The sequence below is a fragment of the Thermobia domestica genome, chromosome 15 (assembly GCF_964235325.1).
Source record: "Thermobia domestica chromosome 15, izTheDome1.hap1.1, whole genome shotgun sequence".
Classification (NCBI taxonomy): domain Eukaryota; kingdom Metazoa; phylum Arthropoda; class Insecta; order Zygentoma; family Lepismatidae; genus Thermobia; species Thermobia domestica.
The window spans coordinates 170,776,406-170,800,581 of record NC_137468.1 but is presented as its reverse complement, the minus strand read 5'-3'; the positions used below and the strand labels follow the sequence as shown (position 1 = coordinate 170,800,581).

General features: G+C 34.2%; 1 protein-coding gene across 1 annotated transcript in view; it reads left to right on the top strand.

Moving 5' to 3' along the window:
* The window catches only part of LOC145671356 (endothelin-converting enzyme 1-like), a 249,238-nt gene that overhangs the window by 161,836 nt on the left and 63,226 nt on the right, over positions 1-24,176 (top strand). Inside the window, exons 2-4 of the mRNA XM_081740414.1 lie at positions 8,466-8,601; positions 20,471-20,629; positions 21,938-22,083. Of these exons, the coding sequence (XP_081596540.1) occupies positions 8,466-8,601; positions 20,471-20,629; positions 21,938-22,083 (441 nt within the window). The remainder of the gene's footprint in view (positions 1-8,465; positions 8,602-20,470; positions 20,630-21,937; positions 22,084-24,176) is intronic.

The following is a 24,176-nucleotide window of genomic DNA, read 5'->3' as shown; positions in this document are numbered from 1 at the left end:
GCCCTGATACGATTTTTGCTAAGTACCAAGAGAGTGGTTTCTGCTGCGTTGTCATACCGAAGACATCTTAAGTTAGCAAGACAGACTGACTGCGTGCAAGGAATTTAGTATATCTTTCTAAATACATACAATTCTCAGAGACTTGTATCATTGAAAGAAGTGACTAAAGTATAAAATTATCAATATAATTTAGTTTATTTTATAACTTTATTTGTAATATAGCCCACAAAATACGCCACTGATAAAAACCACAGGCCCGATGTTGCCCATCACAAACAGTGGAAGAAAGAGTCCTATTTACTATGTTACCACATGGCAACGTTGAATTCAAGCTATTGAAAAGAGCTCCGTCATAACTATGTGGATAGCGTACGTATGTAACTTTGGTTCGGATTCCACATTAAACTGTAGGTCCACGTTTCATATGTCCTCACTGCTGAATGGGACGCTAAACTCAAATCCAAATCAAGTTTTGGAAGAATTAATGTCTGAGTTTTGTATTTCATAGTTACAAAAGACAGGCAGGTACAGTTTCAAGAAAATTATTTCAATAACGAATATACGTAATTTTGTTCCGCGTGAAGTAAAATACAAGTATTCTTGAACTGCATAGTGAATGCTAAACAGACTTGGGACTTGGGATTATATTATATGCTGTTAAATTGTAAATTATACGGTAGCATGTAATGATATCCACACCTAGGAACTGTGGCAGTGTAGATGAAAACCGGTTCTTTGTACGCTTGGTTTTCCTTTTTCTGCATTCATCCCACGCAGGTCAACCAAGCACGTGCTGCAAATGGGTGTAACCGACTCCACTCCGACGCAATTTTTCTTCCTGTGCATTCTTTCAGCTTACTGCAGCTCCCACTTTGAACTTGTTATCACGGGCGTCTCTGGCGAGGGGAGGGGGGCGAGGGGGACGCGTACCCCCCAATATTTTGAAGTACAAAATATTCAATATTTTATTCTAATTTAATTTATTTAGTAACGACAGAATATCATATAAGTAATAATAATTATATTTAGGCTGTGAAACAATTGTAATCGAAAAATGAAATCTTTGAGTTTTACGTCCCAGGGTTATGGCAGTGAGGCTAAAAAAGACGGTGATGATGAGTAATGAATGAAATGGTGGATTGAAGAAAGTGGGAGGAAACGGGAAAACCCCGAGGGAACCCACGCACACGGTGTTTGTCCACCACATTAAGTTCACTTGGCGGGGGCTGGGATCGAACCCGGGACTAGGGCTGTTCCGATAATCGAGTAATCGATAACAATTCGATAAAATTTCAAAACCGTTTCATCGATAAAGAATTTTAATTTTATCGAATTATCTAACTTTCGAGACTCTCGAAATGTTTGAGACTCTCGAAATGTTTGAGACTCCCGAAATGTTTGAGACTCCCGAAATGATCGAGACTCTCGAAGTGTTCGAGGCACTCGAAATGTAAGAAACATTAGACAACTTCGAGACACTCGAACTGTTCGAGAATCTCGAATTGTTTGAAAGCAGCAAATACAGAAATATATCAATACTAGCAGCGTTCACCCCGCTTCGCTGCGGTCACCCCGGAACGCAATACACTTTGTTACTTAGATAATTTTTACTTTTTCGCTTTCAAGTGATATGATAAAAACCATAGAAGATTGCAGTAAATCTTAACATTATATCGCCTGTCATTTATGTTAACCCGCCCCGCTTCGCTGCGGTCATCCCGGTGCTGGCATATTGTAAAAGTGTCTGTAAAAATAAGCAAATCAATTAAAAAATTTTAAACAGAAGATTCAAGCTATTTTCCGCTGTATATCGCCTGTCATTTATGTTAACCCGCCGAGTGACACGGTCATGCGGGTTGCATATAAATACGTTTATTTTTACCTATGATGAACTAATAACAAAGGATTTGTACGTTATGGACACTTGAATGGTCAATTATCTCAAGACACTGGTAATTAAAAATTAAAGTGATATGATAAAAACCATCTAGGGTCCAAATCCTAATAACCCCCCAAAAATGAAAGAAATTGGTTCAGCCGTATTAGCGTGATGAGCGGACAAAGGATTTTGTACGTTCTCTTTTATATATATAGAAGATGATCGCATTTGTCCAGTCGCTTGAATATTTAGAAAAGTTCGGGATTATCGGAGTGTTCGAAAGACACGATGTATTCGAGGTTATCATAGTTGTATATATGTATTACATATATGCCGAGTGTTCATTTTAAAACTTCTCTCCTTAGCAATGTAGTGAAGGAAAAGTTTTTTCCCCACAGATCTATAGAAGGTTTAAGCAGTCTGTCAGAAGAAAGAAAGAGGAAGAGAAAACATGCATCACCCGAATGGAATTGGAATCCAAGACAACATTAGTCTACTAATAGTCACTTTGCCGATTGCGCCAATAACGGTGCAGGCACAAAAATAATTTTACATATGATTTCGACAAATACAACTTTGCAATAACTTATCAGATGAAAAAAGTTGTTTGACTATTTTGGCTGCAAGAAGAAATCAGTGGAGAGGTGAAGGAACCGAACTGTTCATCACTACTTTTGATAATACCCGAAACTTCGATAATACTCGAAATGTCGATAATACCCGAAACTTCGATAATACTCGAAATGTCGATAATACCCGAAACTTCTATAATACTCGAAATTTCGATAATACCCGAAACTTCTATAATACTCGAAATTTCGATAATACCCGAAACCTCGATAATACTCGAAATTTTGATAATACCCGAAACTTCGATAATACTCGAAATTTCGATAATACCCGAAACTTCGATAATTTCAAATACTCGAACGGTTTCGAGTAACCGATGACAACTCGATAAATTTTCATTCCCGAAGTTCGATAGGTCTTCAGCCTTATTGAACACCCCTACCCGGGACCCCAATCACTAGAGTTGAACGCTCTACCACTGAGCCACCGCGGCCCCTACGATTGTAATCGAGTTCTTGATATACCTTAGGGGGTCCGTGAATGTAAGCAGAAAGGTAACAAATAGAATCGAAGTTAATAAACAGGTTGGGCTAGGTAGTACCATTTAAATCACTTTCTTTGATGTCCCCTCCCCCCAAATTTTACATGTCAGAGACGCCAGTGCTTATTATTGTATAATTTCTGGACTTTCTTGTGGATGCAGCACTCTTACGAAAATGCATAACAAAAATACAGTTTATATAACGTATTTGAATACTGTATACTTATAAAGATATAAGATAATACATACATATGGTAGAGTATAGAGTCATATTATTAAATGCATATGTAATGTACGAGGAGATGTCAGAAAGTAAAGGGACTCGAGAAAAGGTACATTTATTCTAATGATAGAAAATTGAAACATACATTATTTTTCTGCATAATCTCCCTGCACTTCAATGCGCTTTTTCCAAAATTTCACATTTTTTTTTTTTTTTTTTTGCATTCTGTCGAAAAAAAAAAAGTTTTTCGGTTGCACCTGTAACCAATTTTCACCTGTAACCAATGACTTCTGCATCGGTTGCAGATTTTTTTCCCCCCTGAGCGCTACCTTCAACGGTCCAAACATATGAAAATCGCTTGGAACCAGGCCTGGACTGTATGGCGGGTGTTCCAGCAATTCGAATCCCAACTCCTTTATTGGACCCACCTTGCACGCACTTTCCGAAAATTTAGCCTAGAATACTCTGATACTCTGAGATAAGATGGAATACTCTGAGCTATGACTTATATGTAAAGTATTGGCGATTTCGTCCACTGTGATTCGTCTGTTTTCCATCACCATACCCTCAACGGCTTTCAAATTGTCCTCAGTCGTTGACGTCCATGGCCTGCCCGATGTTTTCTCGTCATACAAAGAAGTTCTTCCCTGTTTGAAACGCTGTATCCATCCGTATATCTTGCTTCACTGTTGCCACAGTCCTAGCTCCGGAGTGGGCTGAAAAATAGTACCAAATTGAAACAAAAAGGGCTGAATTCATAATTTTATACCAGTGTAATACGTGGCTCTATAACACGAAACTAAAAGAGGTAAAGTTCTAGAAATCTCCCCCCTCCTCTTCCACGAGTCCAAAACAAGAAAGTCTTTATTTTCGTCAATATGGCATCACTCGTGAACAACTTATCCCGGTAAGCCGGCAACTACGTCAATGTATTTTTTTCGTTGCTATTATTTTTTGGTGTAGAATCTTTGCAACGACACATAAATTGTAGACTTACTTGAGCACACGCTGGTCTTCTTCAGAATTTCCAACACTTGATTCAACGCTTTCTTTTTTTTCTTTTCTTTCTTTCTTTCTTTCTTTCTTTCTTTCTTTTTTTTCTTTCTTTTTTTTTTTTTTTTTTTTGAGATTTTAAGCTAAAATTTCCACCACACTGCTTCTTTCTCGTCTCCTTCATGCGTCCATATAGCGTCCTTTGTTTCCCGGTATAATTCGAATTACGAATTTTCCACACGAAGTTCGTAGTAGTATGCGGTGCAACGTTACTGAATGAATGTTCAACAGCATTTTAAGAGTCCAACACACAGTATGAGTAACGTGAGATGTAGGAAAAGTCTTACCGACACTTTTGAAAATGTGACAAGTATTTGTTAAATGGTGCTGAATTGGGTAGAATTGTACCAACTTTTTCACAAAAGGGGCTGAAAATGTCAGCGTGGTACCAACGGGCCGATGAATGACAAAAAGGGCTGAATTTGGTACAATTGTACCAAGTGTGGCAACAGTGTCTTGCTTCGCGATAAACAGCTGTCACCATACTTCGCTTCAGTGAAGCCATATCTAGCATCTTGGTGCTAGATCTAGCATAATTCACATGCATTTAGCATCTAGCATCTTGACTTTAGCATCTTGGCCGAATCTAGCATAATTTCACCCTTACCTCTGGAGCACAAAATAAGAGCGAAAATTTAGATGGTTCAAGGACCGTCGGGAATTATTCTTTTTAGTTAAAGCGATGGTTGGAGCAATGAAACCAGTATTTCCGCGGTTGTAATTTATTGTTGAATTCAGAGAAATGTTCAAAGATAACAAAACGTGACTCTGCGAAACATGTTTACTTACCCATAGTTTTATTATTGTCAACTAAATCCTGAATGTGTGGTTATCTTAAATGTTTCTGTCCCTTTCAATTTACAGCTTGAGAGGGCAGGGATATGAGCGTCAGAGGGCTGTGTCGGAAGCGGGATATTTTGTGTATATTTCTTAAAATGTTATCCATTCGCAAAATATAAATTCGACCTTCCTCTCCGGACGTCATTTCTCAAAACGTGAAGGGCTAAATGGCCTTAGATGCCGAAAGCCCAGAAATCTAAATCCTATAATGTGCCATGACAGCGTCATATTAGCTTTGTATATGAATACAGTTAAAACACTTCATTAAAATAATGAAGATAAGTAGGGGTGGATCTTTATAATTAGTTAGGAAAAATAGTTTGAAAATCTGGCATAATTTACAAAAATCTAGCATAATTCAGACCCGTGTTTGGCATCATCGCGAATCTCGAGTGTGGCAACCCTGCTTCGCTTGCATTCGACGAATACTTTCTGCAGGTTTAACATCTTCCGCAAAGAAAAAGCGAATCACTGCCCTCATTTCCTCCTTGGTGCGGATTGACAATGGAGCTGCCATGTTTAACGGTCGCTACACTCCAACGACTAACACGAGAATAAGAGTGACATATTACATAGAAGTGTTGCAGACGACACTAATTCAGCACTGGATACTAGCAATGTTAGCCAACCTTAGTGCGAAAAAGTGCAGGTCCCTTTACATTTTGACTTTTCCTCGTATAATTATCAACATTATGAATTCATGGCTAAAATTGCTTGCTGTCGGTGCGCTGATGGCAGGTTTAAATGATAATATAGATACATCATCTCGTATAAAACCCGAGTAATGTTCGGATTAGATTTTGATAAGTTTATCCTTCATAACATACGTGTTGTATAAGGAGTTAATAGCGAAATTTGAACGTGATTTTTAGTTTTTGAAAACGACAAATTCGCAAATAGTCAACCAAATAACTAATAAACTGAAATGAAAATAAAATATTGTTGTATTTAACGGAATGTGCACTATGTAACTACACAAAACTCTTTAACTCTTTTGCTCCCATTTTCTTATGAATTTCTAAAAAGAGTGAAACGAATCTTGTATTATTTAGGATCACGGGCGTCTCTGACGGGGGCCAGAGGAAACACGTACTCCTAATATTTTGTGTAGGAGATAAAAAAGGAACAATATCTGTAGTTAAATATCATGTTGGTGACGGGACTACGCTAGTTCACTGGTAAAGCGTTCACCTCTAATGTGTAGAGTTCCTGGTCGACAAGTTCTCACAGTATAGGTTGTTTTTCACAACACTATTTTACCTACAGGAGAGGTGCGTTACAGACCTACCCTGTACACCGAGCGTTTATTAGAGAAAACATTTTTTCAGTCACTCCTTACTGCTTGGAATGACAAAATACAGATAACGAATTTTAAGAACTTCACTGAATATGTGAATACTATAGCTACTTCTGAAAAATTCACACCACTGCTTGTCAAGAGCTAAATTTTGATTCATACCAGAAATGCATGCCAGACCAATGCCAGAGTAGGAGTCAAGTTATAAATGTATATTATGTGCTCAGTTACTCCCTTGACGCAAACGTTTTCAATTTTTAAAAAAAAAAATTAATTTGTTAAAAATAGAATTAAAAGAATCTCTGAGTAAAGCACAACATTTTTCAAAATAATTAATCTCTTAATAGTTTCATAAACTATCTATACCTCGTAGCTTCATCAGACACAGCCTGTGCCATGGATCATATAATTTCTTGTAATTTTTTAAAAGATAAAAATGCAAAAGAAATACAGGGTGGCCCAAAAGTACATCCCTGCATTGATAACGTTCTAGCTTATAGGTTTATTTGCTTTTGCTGTTACGATCTTAAGATATAAGTAAAAAGACATTAAGAACAAATAATAAAGAAACTAAATCCACCTGATGGATAACAGTAAGAAATGATATAAAATGCAATGAACTGATCAGTACGGTACTGTATACTTACTTTTGGACCACCCTGTATAAATCTGATTAAATTCCGAACAATTCAAAAATAATTTAAATAAAATGTTTATTACGAAAATCGAAAAAAAATAATAGAAAGCTGGTAGATGTAAATGTAAATAATGTTAAATAAAACAAAGAACGAAGATTAACTCCTACATAGTATTTTCAGCGTTGTAAAGTTATTGCACTGATTCTAGACTATTCAAGGTTAGTATTGAAACGTTTAAACACTTTACTTCATTCAAATTAATTTCACATAATATTTCGTCTCTTAGTGGCAGGGATTTCCCAGCTGTATAATAGAGTAGAACCATTTGTATAGTGCAGATCAAAAGTAGTATACTGCTTTATTTTTACTATGTCGAAGAGTAATGCACTCCGTGCTGGGGAGAGCGAGGGAGGCGACAACCTCGGGCGCCGAAGTAAGGGGGCGCAAAATTCGGGAAGAAAAAAAAGATATATATAAAATGGAAGGAAAAATAGTAAAAAATGCTCAAAATCAAGGAAAAGCTGGGTTTATTTTTGAAAATTTTCTTACGCTTCGTGCCAACCATGATGGCGCATCACGGTTGGTCTGTCGATCTCACTCATTTCTACAGGGGTGCAGTTGTATACTCTTGGCCCGGGCGCTGATTTTCCATGGCACGGCATTGGAGTAATGCTAGTTTCTGCGATGACTATGAGGTCTCCTTCAACGTTATTAGCTGGTTCCACACTCGGACATGGAGTACCGGTTGGCAACAGTTTTCATGATATTTTGTGAAGTTTTACGAAGGAAGGCACGAACTGATTGAAATGGCTTTTGATGTTTCATACGTGTTTATTTAGTTTTATTTCAATTTCTCGGATTTTTTTTTTAAAGCTATATAAGTTTCAGACATTTAATATTTCGAAAACTACATAGAATTCGTCGACGTTAAAAAAAATGTCATTGAAGCTCTTAACACGAATTAAGTTACTCAAATAAATTGTCACTGACGTAAGTTAATTAGCATTAATAGCTTCTACAAAGAAAACTATTATTCTTTTTCGAAACATCAGTGAAATCGATATAAAACAAAATAAAACATGGATATGTAAAACTTAAGAGGATATTTTAATTGAATCATGCTCACAAATGATTGCAGTATAAATTTTATTACATTCACTTTCGAGAAAACCTGCTTAAATGCCCTACCTACGGTCCCTCAAAAAAGTCCATAACTAGCAGAATAATATTGAAAATGTTAAGGTATTTCGGAACAGAGTCCACCATTTAGTTTCACATATACTTTTTATTGTGAACAGTTTCTTGTCGGTAATAATGTTGGATGTTAAAGGATTGCCATAATTGTGTACTATAGTTTCTGTCATACTAAAAATTTATCTTTCTCATATCTAAGTAAAATTTTCTATTTTCTTTGTTCATTTCAGATGATACCAAAGATGAATTCCAGCATAGAGCCCTGTGAGGATTTTTGGAATTTTGCGTGTGGAGGTTGGTTAAAAAATAATCCTATTCCACCTTCAAGAAGTAAATGGAATCTTTTTGAAGAATTGTCTTTGAGAGGTAAGTAGTTTCAACAGGAAATTAAAAACATAAAATATCATCTAAAGGAATATATTTTAATTCCTCTTCAATTGAATTTAAATAATTCACTTTGATAAAGGAGGTATCATGACTAGGAACGGCTTTAGAATTTTAATTTTGGGTTAGAGATGTGGGTCGGGTAAATACCCAGTGGGTAGGTAAATAAAAAATGGGTATTTACCCCTTTTGTATTTACCTACCCAAAAAATGGGTATTTTACCAAAGTTCAATTATTATGAAGTTTTAAGAATTGTTAACCGTACCGGTGACGTTTTTCTTATTTTGGGATCTCTCGAGCGTGATGTTTCATTCATTCACTATAAATATGCAAAATAATAACCAATTGACCCCGTTCTGGTGTGGTACGGGTTTCAAGACAATTTTAACCATGGCGCACCAGCGGTACACTTTTGGACATCATAGGTTATTCTAGGTTAAAGCGATATCTAAAACCTACTTTTTAAAAATAATTTTTCTCGAAGAACTTCATAGGTGAAGAGATCACAATATTGCATCGAATGTTTTGAAAGGGAGAGATGGTGGGGGTGAGTTGTTACATTTTTCAGACGAAGCCCTTGTGTACACCTATATGTACATCAAAGTTTGATCAACGTCGATCAAGCCAATTTTGAGAAATAATTCACATCACATTTCCGATTTTACGTCTTCGCTCACGAACAAATCAGATTGAGAATCAGAATCAGAGTTGAAACTTGAGGGATTAATCTCTCCTCGGGGTACCTACATTACCACACACTTGCCTCTGAAGATTTATCTGGGGCTATTTTAGTATACTTATGCGTCTATGCCCTTTCTTCACCAAGGTGTGAACGGCTTTTAAACTTGGATTAGTTTTACACCAAGACTTAAAAAGAGATCTTTGTATGACTTCAAGCATTAGGTTGTCCAAACATAGAAATCGTACATAAACCCTCTTTGTTGAATCTTTGGGAGACAGCCCCAATTTTAAATGTAAAGTCTGCAATAGGCCATCAATTTTCAAGAACCCTTTCAAGTTATTGTGTATTTTCATTTGAGAGCAGATGTTTTGAGAGTACTTCAATCCAACAGTTTTTCCTGAAACGAGCAATTTTGAAATTTTAAAGTTCTCAGAAATGTTTCACAGAAAACAACTCAGACACCCGACACATAAATAAAAGATAAAAGAAAGCTGGATTATGTATCTAAAGCATGACATATCAGAGGCTATAACTAGTTGAATAAAGATAACCAAAATCATCAAAATCTTTCCAAGAACATTGTGGACTTCAAGTTAATCATGAAAAAAGTGTGCCCTCTGTCTACTAGTTTCGAACTTAAAAGGACATTTTAGAGTAGTTTTATCATGAAAGGAGAAAATGAGTTCGATATATTTGATGCAGTCGTATTTATTATATGAAAATATGCTGAAATAAAAAAACATTACATCAATTTCCATCAAATGTACAGGTTTTCCTTAACTTTTATGTCTTCTTAGGTTCAACGTTACTATTTAGGATTTTTGATAGAATCTTAATATAGACGTTTCTTAAAACAAATAACGACGTATGGAACGTTAATGAAGTCTTACGAGAAGTATATTACAGGAAGTGTTGAACGAAAGCCTTGTCAACGCGATCTCGTTAGTGGGTGTCCCCTGCCACTTATTGGTCACCCTTTGTGGATTGAATTTTTTAAAGAAAATTCGTCCTTCGTATCACCTGGTTACGAGTTACTTGGATGCTCAATACAATGAAATGCAAGGGGAAATTAAAATGAAGTTAGAGGAATTCTCCAAATCTAGATTTACAGTGTGATGGGTGGAGTAACTTGAGAAATGAATCTATCAGTTATTTCGTCATTTCAAAGTCTGAACCTGTTTTTGTTTATTTCACGTTGTCGAAAGATGCACATTACTTGTCTGAAGAGATCATGAATGTTCTGTAAACAATATAACCCTAAAAAAAAATTAGTAATCATAGGAGACAACGCGTGAGAGCAGCTTTTATATTAATAAAACAGAAGTATTCTAATATAGTATCTTTGAGTTGTCTTGCTCATCTCCATTTGCTTTGTTCTGACATCCTCGGATGTCCATCTGATGATATCCTCGGATGTCCCAGTAAAGACATTACTGGGAAGTGCAACTGATGTTGTTAATACAAACATAGACATCACTTCCAAGCACTATTTACACAAATCTCAAAGGAAAGAAGGGTTACAATTTCGTTAAAGTCGCTTGGAAAAACAAGATGGGGAAGCCATTTACACTGCCTCCAAAGTTTCTTGTCAATAAAACTAGGCTTCAGACGCTCGCTGTGATTGAGGAATTGCCATTACCTTTAGAAATCAAGAAAATACCTCTTGATAATACATTCTGGGTTTGTATTGAAAAACTTGCAGCCATTTTGAAACCTATAGTGGGTTTGATTACTAGCTTCGAGTAAAATAAGCCTCATATAGACATTGTGTATTCAAAATTCCAGAGAATTCATCAAACTCGGACAGAACAGTTACCATCGTCAATCCTTTCAAAAACAGAACAGTCAATAATTGAAAAATTTAAAGAATGAAGTGAATTCGGCTTGGGTCCAATTCATCTGGCTGCATATCTCCTCAATTCCACTTTTCAGGGCTGCAAATTGACAGCTGAATAATTGCTTGATGAATAAATTTCATTTGTGAAGTTTGAAAACAAATGGGATTGAATTCTGTTTTACTGAGAGCACATTTGACTGACTACAGGGACAAGGAAGGAATATGGGCAAGGAAGCTTTTGTGGGACGGACTGGAACAAATGAGCTCACTACTTTGGTGGAGAGGGTTTCGAGGCATCACTAAATTAGTTGATGTTGCCATTAGAATCCTTAGTGCTCCGGTTACATCTGCCGCCACAGAAAGAACTTTCTCTACATTTACTTGGACCATAGTAAAACAATAAATTGTTTATCATCGGAAAGGGCACGGAAACTAAAGTATCTTTCATATAACTGGAAGCTTTTAAATAAGAAATTACCTGAAGTTTCACGGATGCAACATTCTCAGAACCATGGTCTAGAAGGAAGAAGTCACCAGCTGTTGGCATGGAACAGAACAAAATACCAGAGACATTGGAAAAGGATACAGAAGAAATGAGTGACATAGAAGAACGTAAAGGAACGATTGATACTGATGTTGATACCTAAGAAATGTGTGATGATTCCGAATCTGAACTTACGGTTGATACTGAGTAGAACAGTAAAACTTGTGATCGTGTTATTTAGAATGCACCAAATATGATAGGGGTTAACTGTTGTTCTATATTGAATAATTTAAGGTATAAATATTACCTTCACTTAGTTACTATACAACTGAACGTTTTTTTTTTATCCATTAGTATTTTAAATATGCTATTCCAATAAATACTTTCACAAAGCATTATCGATTGTGTTAAACTCCATTTAGTGAACACTTCTAAAAATCAGGAATTAGTTACTTACGAATTAGTGTTTTACGAAGTGTTATTTCTTATTTATGGATCATTTTCTTTCAACGGCATATTTAGTAAATAATTTGATCGAACAATTTATTAAATTCAGTTACTTTGATTATTCTGCAACTTTCGTAATTATATAATTACTTCTACAGAATGGCAAATTAGTAAATGTGTAATTTCTTTAGTTTCTGAATATTTTCTAGGTTATTACTTACTAAAGTCGAGTTTCTGTACTTATAACTATATCCACAACTTAGATGTTACAGTAGATAGTTTCTCAATCAGATTTAATTTGTTAATTCAGTAAACCAGGAATAAAATATAAGAAACTTATTGTTTTTTTTTTTTTTTTTTTTTTGCATAATTGACAATTCAGTACATCTCATTGCCTAATAGATAAAATACCAAAAATAACATTATTTTGCGCGAAAAAAGTAACCAGCTGTATTTGGAATATCAGTTCAGTTTTTTTTAATTATTAAAGAAGTTGTTTTTCATCAGTACTATTCACATTTTTAAGGTAATGTAAACTTTAGATCCTTAAAATAGAAAAGTAATTATTAATAATTAATTTTCTGCAATTAATGAATTTGGTAAACCTAAAGGAAAAGTGGTTGTTCATTTTAGTTATAGAGATCCCACTGTTACTTAAATAGCTTAGTTAATGTGCTCAGCGGTGATTTGAAAAACTGGAGAAGGTATTGGAAATAAAAGATGTGCCAGATCGAGAGAAATGAAGAAAGCAATTTCATCAAACGAGAACCTAAGGAATAACTTAAATTTCGTGTTATTAATACCAGGAGCTGCTGGCAGACAGAATACTTAATAATAGTGTATGATTAGTTTGGTGACAACTGACTTCACTTTCTTTGGTCATCGTCATGTTCTATCATAAATTGTATATTTTCGTGTTGGTTTGTTCACTATCAAATTCTATACCGTGCAACTGATTGGACGCCTAAGGGGCACACTAAGGTAAGAATTTACAGTGTAGAATGGACAATTATTTTCCGCCAAGGATAATAGTAGGAAATTTAGTGAGAGTAAAAAGAAAAATAATGGGAAGTAGCTAGGAAATCAGTACTGTGTTACTTAATAAATATCAAATTCACTCTTTAATTAATAGAAAAAGTGGTTAATTTAGTGGTTATTTAGTGCTCCTTTTGCAGGTGATACAAATGACCATTATATTTTTCATTGATAACAATAAAATTTATTTATTGGTAATTGAAACATAAAATACCCACTAAAATACCCATTTTGGGTAAATACCCGGGTATTTACCCAGGGTATTTACCCGCTGAAATAAATACCCAGGTATTTTACATCCCTATTTTGGGTAGGCCCGCTCCCTTGCGTATGAATACATATGCACAATTGATTGATTAATGACAATAGGAAATTACTTTTACAGTAGTGGTTAATGCTGTTTATTAAATAATTATTTACAATTAATATAAAAAGTGGAAAATATATTTACTCTTTATTGTATCTTTTAGTGCTTATATATTTTTAAAAAATCTGTGCCTACCCAGTCTACCCACTAAAACCGCCACTGATCATGACATGAAGGGTAGTATAGTGAGATTTTAGGAGAGAGATTCAAAAATGTAGTTGGAACATTCATACCAGGAGCAACTCAAATTTATATATATATATATATATATATATATAATTTATACAGAACGCCCAGGTATAGGGTATAAGGCTGCGCCCAAGGAAGAGAACAGCTGAGTGAGTTTGAAAAACATACCGGCAGAATTATAGGCGAGAAGACCAATGGACAGGAAGATGAGCATCTCTGCCTTAAGCATAGATAACTATTAGTTGTTCCTAATTTCGTCGTTGAATGATGCCGTCATCTCTTGTAGTAACTAGTAAACTCTAAAATAGAATTCATTGCAAATTTACAAGTAGTTTGCGTGTCATTGTTAGGAATAATGAAACCATAATAAATACAATCTCCTAGTTTACAATGTGTATTTTCCATGTACAGTTCATAAGTCATTTAACAATGCATATTTTTCATATACACTTCATAAATAAATAAATAAATACTGAATACAATCTGTCAATTAACAATGTGTATTTTCATATACGGTAATAAATAAATAATTGATACAATCTGTCATTTAACAATGTATATTTTCATCATCGTTATTATTATTATTATTATTATTATTATTATTATTATTATTATTATTATTATTATTATTATTATTATTATTATTATTCCTTTGGCAGGTCCTGGGACTAATGAGTTTTTTTTTTTTCAACCTCTTAATTTTCAGTTTGGGCCTGAACATGTTTCTTTCATGTTTCTCGATTTTCAGCTTCCTCTTTTAACTCCCAATATTTTCTTCTATTTTTCAAATCATAGATCACTTCAGTTTTTTCTATTCCTCGCTTTCCTTCCATCTGTCCGTCAATGACGGTATGAAGAAGACAATTTCTTCGCAAGATGCGTCCAATCCAATTGGCCTTTCTAAGAAGGATGGTGGCTAGAAGTGTCCTCTTCTGTCCTATCTGTTTTAAAACATCTTCGTTTGTTACTCTTTCTGTCCATTTTATCTTCTCCATCTTCCTCCAACACCACCTTTCGAAGCTCTCCAAATATTTCTTCTCCAACTTCTGTAATGTCCAAACCTCTGAATCGTAAATTTTAATACTATATATAGCGCTTGACCAATTTCTTCCTTAGTATATTTTCTTACACAGTCATAAACAAATGAGTAAATAAATAATCGATACAATCTGTCATTTAACAATGTATATTTTTCATAAAAAATAGTTCATAAATAAATAAATAAATAATGGAAACAATGTCATATAACAATGTATGTGTTTCATATACAGTTCATAAATAAATAAATAAATAAATAAATAAATAAATAAATAATGGATACGGTGCTTATTAATCACCTTTATATATATAAGTCTGGAAAACGTTAAAAACGGTATTAAAAAAACAAACTGGAAAGTATGAAGGGATAACAAGGTAATTCGAAGCAAATACACAACTCACGTCACAGAGCACTATGACAAGTGAAGTGTTTTATGATAGGAAGCTGGGTACTTGCTTCGAATTCGCTTTTTACGCTTCATCTTTTCCACATTGTTCCCTTTTTATCGTTTTTTAAAAACCTCTTTCAGACATATAAACTTAATGATGAAGCCCGTGATCACTGAAAAGGTTCTTTAGTTTTTATAATCATTGCGGGAGTGTGAAACTCTCCTTTTTGTTCATTGTAATAAATTAATAAAATAATAAAATAAAATAAATCAAGTAGAGAAAAATAGTGAATTTCGTTCATATAGAAAGGCAATGTCATTTGAGGATAAACTTTGCGAAAACGTTTCCATGTGTATAAACCGTTACAGGATACAGGGATGTAATGGGGCGTATACGGGAGTATACGGCGTATACCCACCTCAAATTTTTATAGTCCAGCGTATACTCACCTTAAATTTACGAAAGAATGAGCATATATTGGAGTGCGTATACGCCAAGTAGCCTTGCGTATACGTGATGCTTTTGGAAACAATCGAGCGTATACTTAACAATATATATAAGAAGTAGAGTACCTGTCAAGAATGCTCCTACTGGAGTTTCCTTTTTCTTTTTCTCAAAAATAATAAACAGATAAATGTCAATGTTGGCGATGTGTATTTTTAGACAAATGGATAACTAAATTGATGAAAATTGTTACCCTCTACAGAGGAATGATTTCTCTTTTATGAGTGCTTTGTTTTGCTTCAAGAATATGCCGAGTGAACGTATTCACACATTTCTGAAGCACTTACATAACAAAGCTAGTTTTTAAATAGTAATAACGTAGTAAGCAAATATGTAAAAGTAATTTAGTCACTAATTAATTTGGAAGTTTAAAGAAGTGTCGTACTTCTAGTGAGAATTAACATAGAACTTATTTTGTTTCAAAAGACGTTTGTATCCGTTCTTAAAATATGGAGCAGTGTAAAGAAAACATTAGAGTGCCTGCAGATTAGTTCCAATTCTCATCAGCATTCACAAATTACCGAGCAAACGTGAGTGAGTAATTAGCATTGTTACTTCGCAATCGGGACAAATCTCTCGGTTCGAATCCCGAGGCCAGCCCACTCTGAATGTTTTTTTCAGTCCCTTTAGGCGAAAGCCCTTAATATACAGTATAGGATATATCAAAAGTACGGTGTTATAGGTCAAGTCCGTTATGAGGAAATATCCGTAAAATAATAGAGAAGAAAGTTGTTGGGAATAGGTGGTCTTAAAGGTAAAATAATGAAATTTTTCCAATCACATCAGACATTTTAACTCCACATTGATAACGCGCCCTTTGCTAAAGAAAAAAAGTTCTTTAGCAGAGTAACTTTTTTTTCTAGTTCAGCAGGTGTTTCTTTGGGCTCTCACTATACCAACAACACAGCATTGTAGGGAAAGGATTCGAGGCGTTCTATAGTAAGCTGTAATCCCAAAAAGCTGGTTAAAAAAAAAAAAAAAAAGTTTCGATTTGCACATATTCACGTCATGAGTCGTATAGTAGAATGTTTGAAGTATAAAATTTCGTTAGAACGTTAGTCTCTTTGTTATACGTGCAGAGCAGGCAGTCGTTTGAAAAGTGTTGCCATTTGATCAGTTCGCGTGTAGTAAACAAAAAAAAAAAAAAAAAAAAAAAAAAAAAAAAAAAAAAAACTTTGATTTAAAATATTATAAATGTTAATTTTCAACATTATTTTTTTTTTTTTTTTTGATTTTCAAAAGATAAAATAGATGAATGTATGTAGAATTGACATTTAAATAATTTAAGCTGAGAAAACAATTGAAGTTATCACAAATTATCGTTAAAATTAACCACAAACTACACACACTTTCTTACAAGGCTGTTTATATTCTTTATTATAAATTAACTAGAAATGTTACAGTTTCGGAAGTATATCACTTCCTTCTTCAGACTAATTCTCCAACTGAAATCATAAATAATATTACATCATTTTTATCTCCTAATATTATTTATGATTTCAGTTGGATGAATTAGTCTGAAGAAGGAAGTGATATACTTCCGAAACTGTAACATTTCAAGTTAATTTATAATAAAGAATATAAACAGCCTTGTAAGAAAGTGTGTGTAGTTTGTGTTTAAGATGGACACAAGGCCTTTTTATCATAATATTAAAGTTAACGAAAAATAAAGAAATAATAAGAAAAATAAAGTAGGTAAATGCAGGAAAACAATTATGAATTCCGCATAATTCTATCGACATATTGATTTTATGACACAGACAATACTACAAACTAACGGAATTCACAAAAGAACAGCTGCTCATATGTATCCTTGCAAAATGTATGCACGTTTCCCAATAAATATCCAGAATACCCATTTTTAACAATTATTAGTAATTTGAACTATAACAGTAATAAATGTATATATTGTTTTGAAATGAAATGAAAATTTTCTAAGTTTTACGTCCCACGATATGCCTGTTAGGCTAAAGGAGACGGTGATGATGGAGAGATGAGTGAAATGGTGGAATGAAGAAAGTGGGAGGAAACGGGAGAACTCCGAGAAAACTCACGAGCACAGTGTTTGTCCACCACAAAGCCCACACGGCGCAAGCTGGGATCGAAGCAGGGACCCCAAGCACCGGAGGTGAACGCTCTACCACTGAGCCACTATATATTATTTTGTTATATTGCGCAATTTACTTCATAACCAGTTTGAATGTTGACATTCTGACGTTATAATCGTTTTCAGCGACTTCAAAAATAAAATTAAACTAGTTTTCAGCCTATTTGGAGAAGCCTTAAAACATTTTGCTGTTCATATTGGATCCACCAGGTTTTGACCAAATAATTGTTATTAGTGACCTTGAATACCTATATATTCATAATGTCATGTAAATTAAACAACGCTTTCATATTTTGACCTGCTTTTTGGGATTTCAGCTCACTATACGTTTCTAGATTTCCTCACGTAACAATGTGCATATTCTCCGTGTCCATATGTTCCGTCCAACAGTTTGCTAAACTAGAAAGACTGCTTTTTAATTAGATTTGAACACTTTTTTCTCTTTCCAGGTTTTCGGATGCTTACTCATGATGAAGCAGGCCTATGGCTCTAAATTTCCTTTATATATGCATCCTGACTGATTTAATCTCAAATTTTCTTTTCTTGCTGCAAATGTGTCGATGTAAAATAGAATCGTTCAAGATATATGTGCAACTTCTTAAATAAAAAGATAAATAAATCTGGAAGTTGTAATGTAAACTAGTTGAAGAGCACTCTCATCAATAAACTCAAAATATACTAATCTTATCCTTCAGCATCGTATTATATGTTGTTTAAAAAATTCATGTTAAACGACGAATTTTGGCGGCGTGCTGTCAGCTATGTTAAGACGTTGGTTTAAAAAAAAAAAAGTTTTAAAATTAAGTTCAGACATTGGAACTCTTGACAAAAATTGGAATAATATCATTGACACCTACCTTCACCGTTGTCACCAATCATAAAAGAAGAACAAAGGTTTAAAGAGTGTTTTCTGTGTAACAGCAAGAAGTTTTTATTGTCACTGTTCACATTTAAAACAAAAGTCATATCTAACTGATTCCCAGATATCCTATCCCCAGTAAACCTTTCTTACCTAAGTTCTGACAATGGTGACAACTGTCAACGAAAATTTGGCGTTTAACATGATTTTTCAGCAGTAAATAAAAAAAATCAGAATACTGCAACTAATTAAACGTATAGTACACATTTCAAATGTAATACAATGCTGACTTTTATGTGTTCCTGTGGAGATGATGATCAACAGTTTTTAACTTCCCATCTATATTTCTGGCACGTTACCAGAGTGTCTTTCGTCAAGATGTTTAATGAAGTTAGATTGTGTATGTGTAAAATACATTAAACTATGCATCTTCCTTCCCACACCAGAACAGTCACGTGTTTTTGGTAATGTGCATAACGTTTTTTTTTTTTGTGATTGTGTGAAAACTAAGAAATATTAAACTGACATAGAAACTATTAATTTTATTTTGACTTGGGTATTACAAAAATGTGTCATAATAAATTGGGAACAGATTCCTTACAACAAAATAAGAAAAACGTTCATATGGACCTGTGCTCAAAAGTGGATAGTTTCATATGAACCTGTGCTCAAAAGTGGATAGTTTCGGAGTTATAGGGTGTCGACAAGGTGAAACAAATAAACTTTGGAAGTTCATAGCTCCACTACTATGGGACCTATCGTAGTCAAGACATTACTGAGAAACTGCTATGTGAACTATCCAAATATCAATGTTTAAGAATGCTCCAGTACTTGCACACCAATTTTTAGAGAGGTAGGTGGAGACTGATCAAGTACTCCCAAACAGCCTCTCTAAAAATGATTGTGCAAGTACCGGAGGTTTTTTAAAGATTATATTTAAATAGTTCACATACTAGTTCCTCAGTGATTTCTTGACTCGACTATGATTGGTCCTATAGTACTGGAACTATGGATCTTTAAAATTAATTTTTTCACGTTTTCGGCACCCTATAATACGAAAATGCATTTCCGACCACAGTTCCATATTAAGTTTTTTTTTTCTTATTTTGAAGTAAGGAATCTATTCCCAAAATATTCTGACAAATTTTTGCACCACTGGGAAAAAGAAAAAAAGTTACTTGGTGCAAGATCAGGCGAATAAGGTGGATGCGTCAAAAGTTCATAGCCTAACTAGTGGATCGTGGCAAAGTCATTGCGATTTTGCTTCTTTCCAACAAGCGAGGAAAACATCTTGCAGACACTTTATTCATGTACAGTTCCTCATGAATAATCCTCCACGCACTTCCTAACTTAGTCCAGTTTCCGCCCTCATTATTTTCATGGTCGATCTTCTGTCTTCGAGGATAACGGCCTCCTTTCTTCACCATGTCAGCATCATCCTTGATTGACGGACTTCCTGTTCGTGGCTCGTCTGTGAGGGACATGTGACCACTTCGAAAGTTCCGCTTCTACCTCACAACCATGTCATAAGATGGGCTTTCATCCCTATAGACAGCTTTCATTTCGTCGTGGATTTGGTGGTGCGTTGTTGCCCTTCAAATGGAGGAACTTAATGAGACTTCGGGGTTCAATTTTATTCATCATACAGGTTGATGTCTTCTATAGGCTGTGGAAAGAAAGATACTTTAGACACATATTTGGTATTTGCACAAGTGCATAGAAATGACATTGATTATGCACAAAAAGTTTCACGTAAATATCTGTATAACTTCTTTATGATAGTTGAAACTTTTGGATACACCTTCGTAGAAGTAAACGTTGATTCAGTAATACAAAATAAGAAGAAATGAAATATTTCTCCTTCTTCCTTGTGACGAAGTCGTTGTAATGTATATATATTTTATCTTCCAGCTCGTGAAAGGATACATTCTATTATCACAACCCTTTCTCAGCCAACCAACTTGGACTCTCTTGAATGGAAAGTTATTAACTTCTATGAATCCTGCATGAATTTGGAGAACATCGAGAGTGATCATCAGAAGCCTTTACGAAGGATAATAACAGAACTTGGCAAGTATAATGGCCGCTTCAGATTATTTTATTTACATTGTAAATATATTTTAACCGGTTAAAAAAGGAAAACAAAACAAAACAAAACAAACAAAAACAAACGTATTTCCATTATTGTTTCTAGTATTTTTTCTTTATTTAATTCTTTTCTTTTTCTTTTTAGTCTCTTTTTAGTGTATGACAAGCATATATTGTCATGTTTTATTATTGTTGAAATAAGTACGTAATGATACTGTATGTCCCTTAATGTGAGCGTTAGCTCGTTGTGGCCAATGGCAAGTGAATAAATAAAGAAAGAAATAAAATAAATAATATAGTCTTGATAGAAATAAAATCGTATACGCCATTACAAGAAACGAAAAGAAAAAGTTACATGTTGCGTGCTATCCACTGGATTACTTTAAAATTTGCGTGATTTATTATTAACTCGTTTTTTCGCTATAAAAATAGCAGTAAAAGCAGCAGACTGACAAATGTTCAATAAATTATCTTCGAATATAGTTTTAGTGAGGAGTACAGCTAATTACCTGGTTATCTATACTTTAATAAGTCTTCTCGGGCTATGAGCCAGGTGAAAATATTGGCATCCGACGTTTCGAATGCAGGCATCGCATTCATCTTCAGGGATTGTAATGATGAAGATGAATGCGATCAATCCCTGAAGTTTAATTCGAAACGTCGGATGTCAATATTTTCACCTTGGCTGATCGCCCGAGAAGACTTATTAAAATCACGTCGCCAGGAAAAATTAAAGTATTCTGGTTGTATATAAGATGAAAAGTATTTTTTCACGTAATTTGCGCAAATATAGTTTAATTTTCCCTCTTTCTCTGTATTGCGAAAGGTAGGTCATTTTTTATTTTTTTAAAAATCTTATTATACATAACTTCCCTAAAAAGTATGAAAACTTTATTGTTTATAATGTATCTAATTTCACTAGGGTTCAAAAGGGTTATTTCTTGAATCAATATAACCTGGTCTCTACCAAGTTTTCACTAAATATTCAAATTCCTATGTCAAAATATATCATTTTTATTTGTGCCTTTGCACCAACTTTTTTTTAGATATTCACACTCATTTTGTGCAGTACTAAACCCTTTATGGCTTACAACCCTGGTTTGTGTAACATACAACAGACGCTTTTAACATGGGCCACTAGAATACTTATCAATATTATGTGAAGTACTTAGCGATTATTATTCTGCTAAATCACACTTTTTATGAGTAATACAATGTATTTACTATTTAATTCATAGAGATATAACCTGGAAAAAACTCTTGTAGTTATATTTTATTTTTAATTTCTAGGTGGTTGGCATGTTCTTCGAGAATTTACTATTCATAACTGGGATTTCAACAAAGTCATTAAGCTTTACTCTGAACATGGGGTGTCTCCTTTCTTTGAGATCAGCGTTGTTCCTGACGCGAGACAGCCAAAGAAGAATATAATAAAAGTGAGTTGGTTAGAATTAAGTTCTTCACTGACAAAGTACATCGGTTCAGTTATTTGTTTGACTGTATGGAACACGTTGCAATACCTCAAATCACTCAGCTTGTAATGTTTGTTATCAATCTTTCCTCCAATATTTCGGGTGAGACCCTCGGTCACTCATCTTCCCGGAGTACAGAATTGTTTAAGTCCTTTTCATAACATGATCTTCCCATTGTTTTTTATGTCTCAGCAGTAATAATAATGAACATTGCATCGGTACACACAGTCATCTGTCTTTCTCAATCCCACAAACAAAGCAACTTTTGAAATGTCCGCCATTTCTGTTCTAGAAAGTAGGCAGTACTGAAAATTACACGATTTTCATCTGTTGTCTTTGTGGTCAGTAGTCACGGACTGAATAGCGCATGAATGTCATCTTTTTCCTGTAGGAATGAACACTTCATGACGAAACAGCATGTTATCATAGTGACCGACATAGTTGTCCGTCATGAAGCGCCCCATTACTACTCGTACAGAAAACAAATGACCATCATGTGCTATTCGGCGCTTCGTGACTACAAACCACAAAGACAACAGATGAAAATCATGTAACGTTCAGTGCTGCCAACTTACGAGAACAGAAATGGTGGGTATTTCAAAAGGTGTGTTCTTTACGGATCATCCGTTAGATTGCCTTTACTTAGATTACTTTAATGTATAACAATATACGGTATGTATGTAGCCTTAATGTCAATGTAGCCTAACTAAATTTATAAATAAAAATTATTGGTGGTTTAAATTAATTATTTGTTGAGTGATTAAGACGATGTTCTGATTAAGAAGAAGCCATCAGAAAGAAAACCTAAAACACAAATAAAAATGCTTATTAGTAATTAAGTTAGTGTACTAAAATCAGGACCACATGCATATATTGTTGCATATTAAAGTAATAAGAGCAATCTGTAACCAGTGTTTAAAAATAGCGAGGTTGTGCTCGAAAAGTAGCGTATTCGAACTATTTGTAGCTCAAACATAAAAATGAAATATTTTGCACGTATACACTTTTACTAATCATATATATATATATATATATATATATATATATATATATATATATATATATATATATATATTCTTATCGATTTAATGGTAAGATCTGGAGTTGGAAATATAGCAGATATCTGGGTTGGCAATGATCAGGCAGCGACCGCAGTTTAGAACTGTTGGCGGTGGTGTGTTAGGGAAACTCCATACTACGTCAGGGAGCATTAGAACTGTAGTTTGGAATGAACTGAGCAGACGGTGATAGTGTGAAATGGGCGACTTTTCTGATTTTCAAGGAAACATGTTTGCTTAAGACAGTTTTGTGGGCTCTGAAACATACTTTACAACGTTTACAATATGCTTGTTCACTGTTATTCTTCACTTCTTTAATTCATTTGCCAAATTCTTTATCTGGGAACCATCAAGTTTCGAAGATTTATTGCAACTCCACGTACTTATTGTATCAATATTGATAATAGTGTAACACAATTAAAAATTTGATGTTCACGTTTATACAGGTCCGTAACTACTTTATTAGGCCTAAATATTAACTGAGACAGTAACATGGTCAACGATGCTGCAATAGATGAAGCTCAACAAAAGTCTAGTGTTGTTAGACCTGGAGATTAGAAAGCACTAAAACAATAATTGAATTAGTATCGAATATGTTACTTTTAGTAAAACTATTGTTTATTGTGAATAGAATACTCAACCAACAAAACTTGTATTATATTATTGTATTGCATTAATATTATTGTATTAAACTATTATTGTATTGTATTATTGTAATGTTATTGTATTAAACTAGCAATTTGTAATTTCATGTATGAAAACAGGAAAGTAGCGCATCCTTAAGAGTTATATTCTGCAGATAATTAAAAATAGCCTAAAAATGATGTGTTGTTCAATTTGAAATGTGGTAGCGAGAACACTTTAAAATTCACCCAATCTGCTACTTGTAGCCCAATCTGACAACAGTGTCTGTAACTATTGGGATGTTGAGAAAAGTAGGCGACTATATGTATCAATAAAATCTACGCAATATTCATAATTACTTTTGTTGAGAAAAAA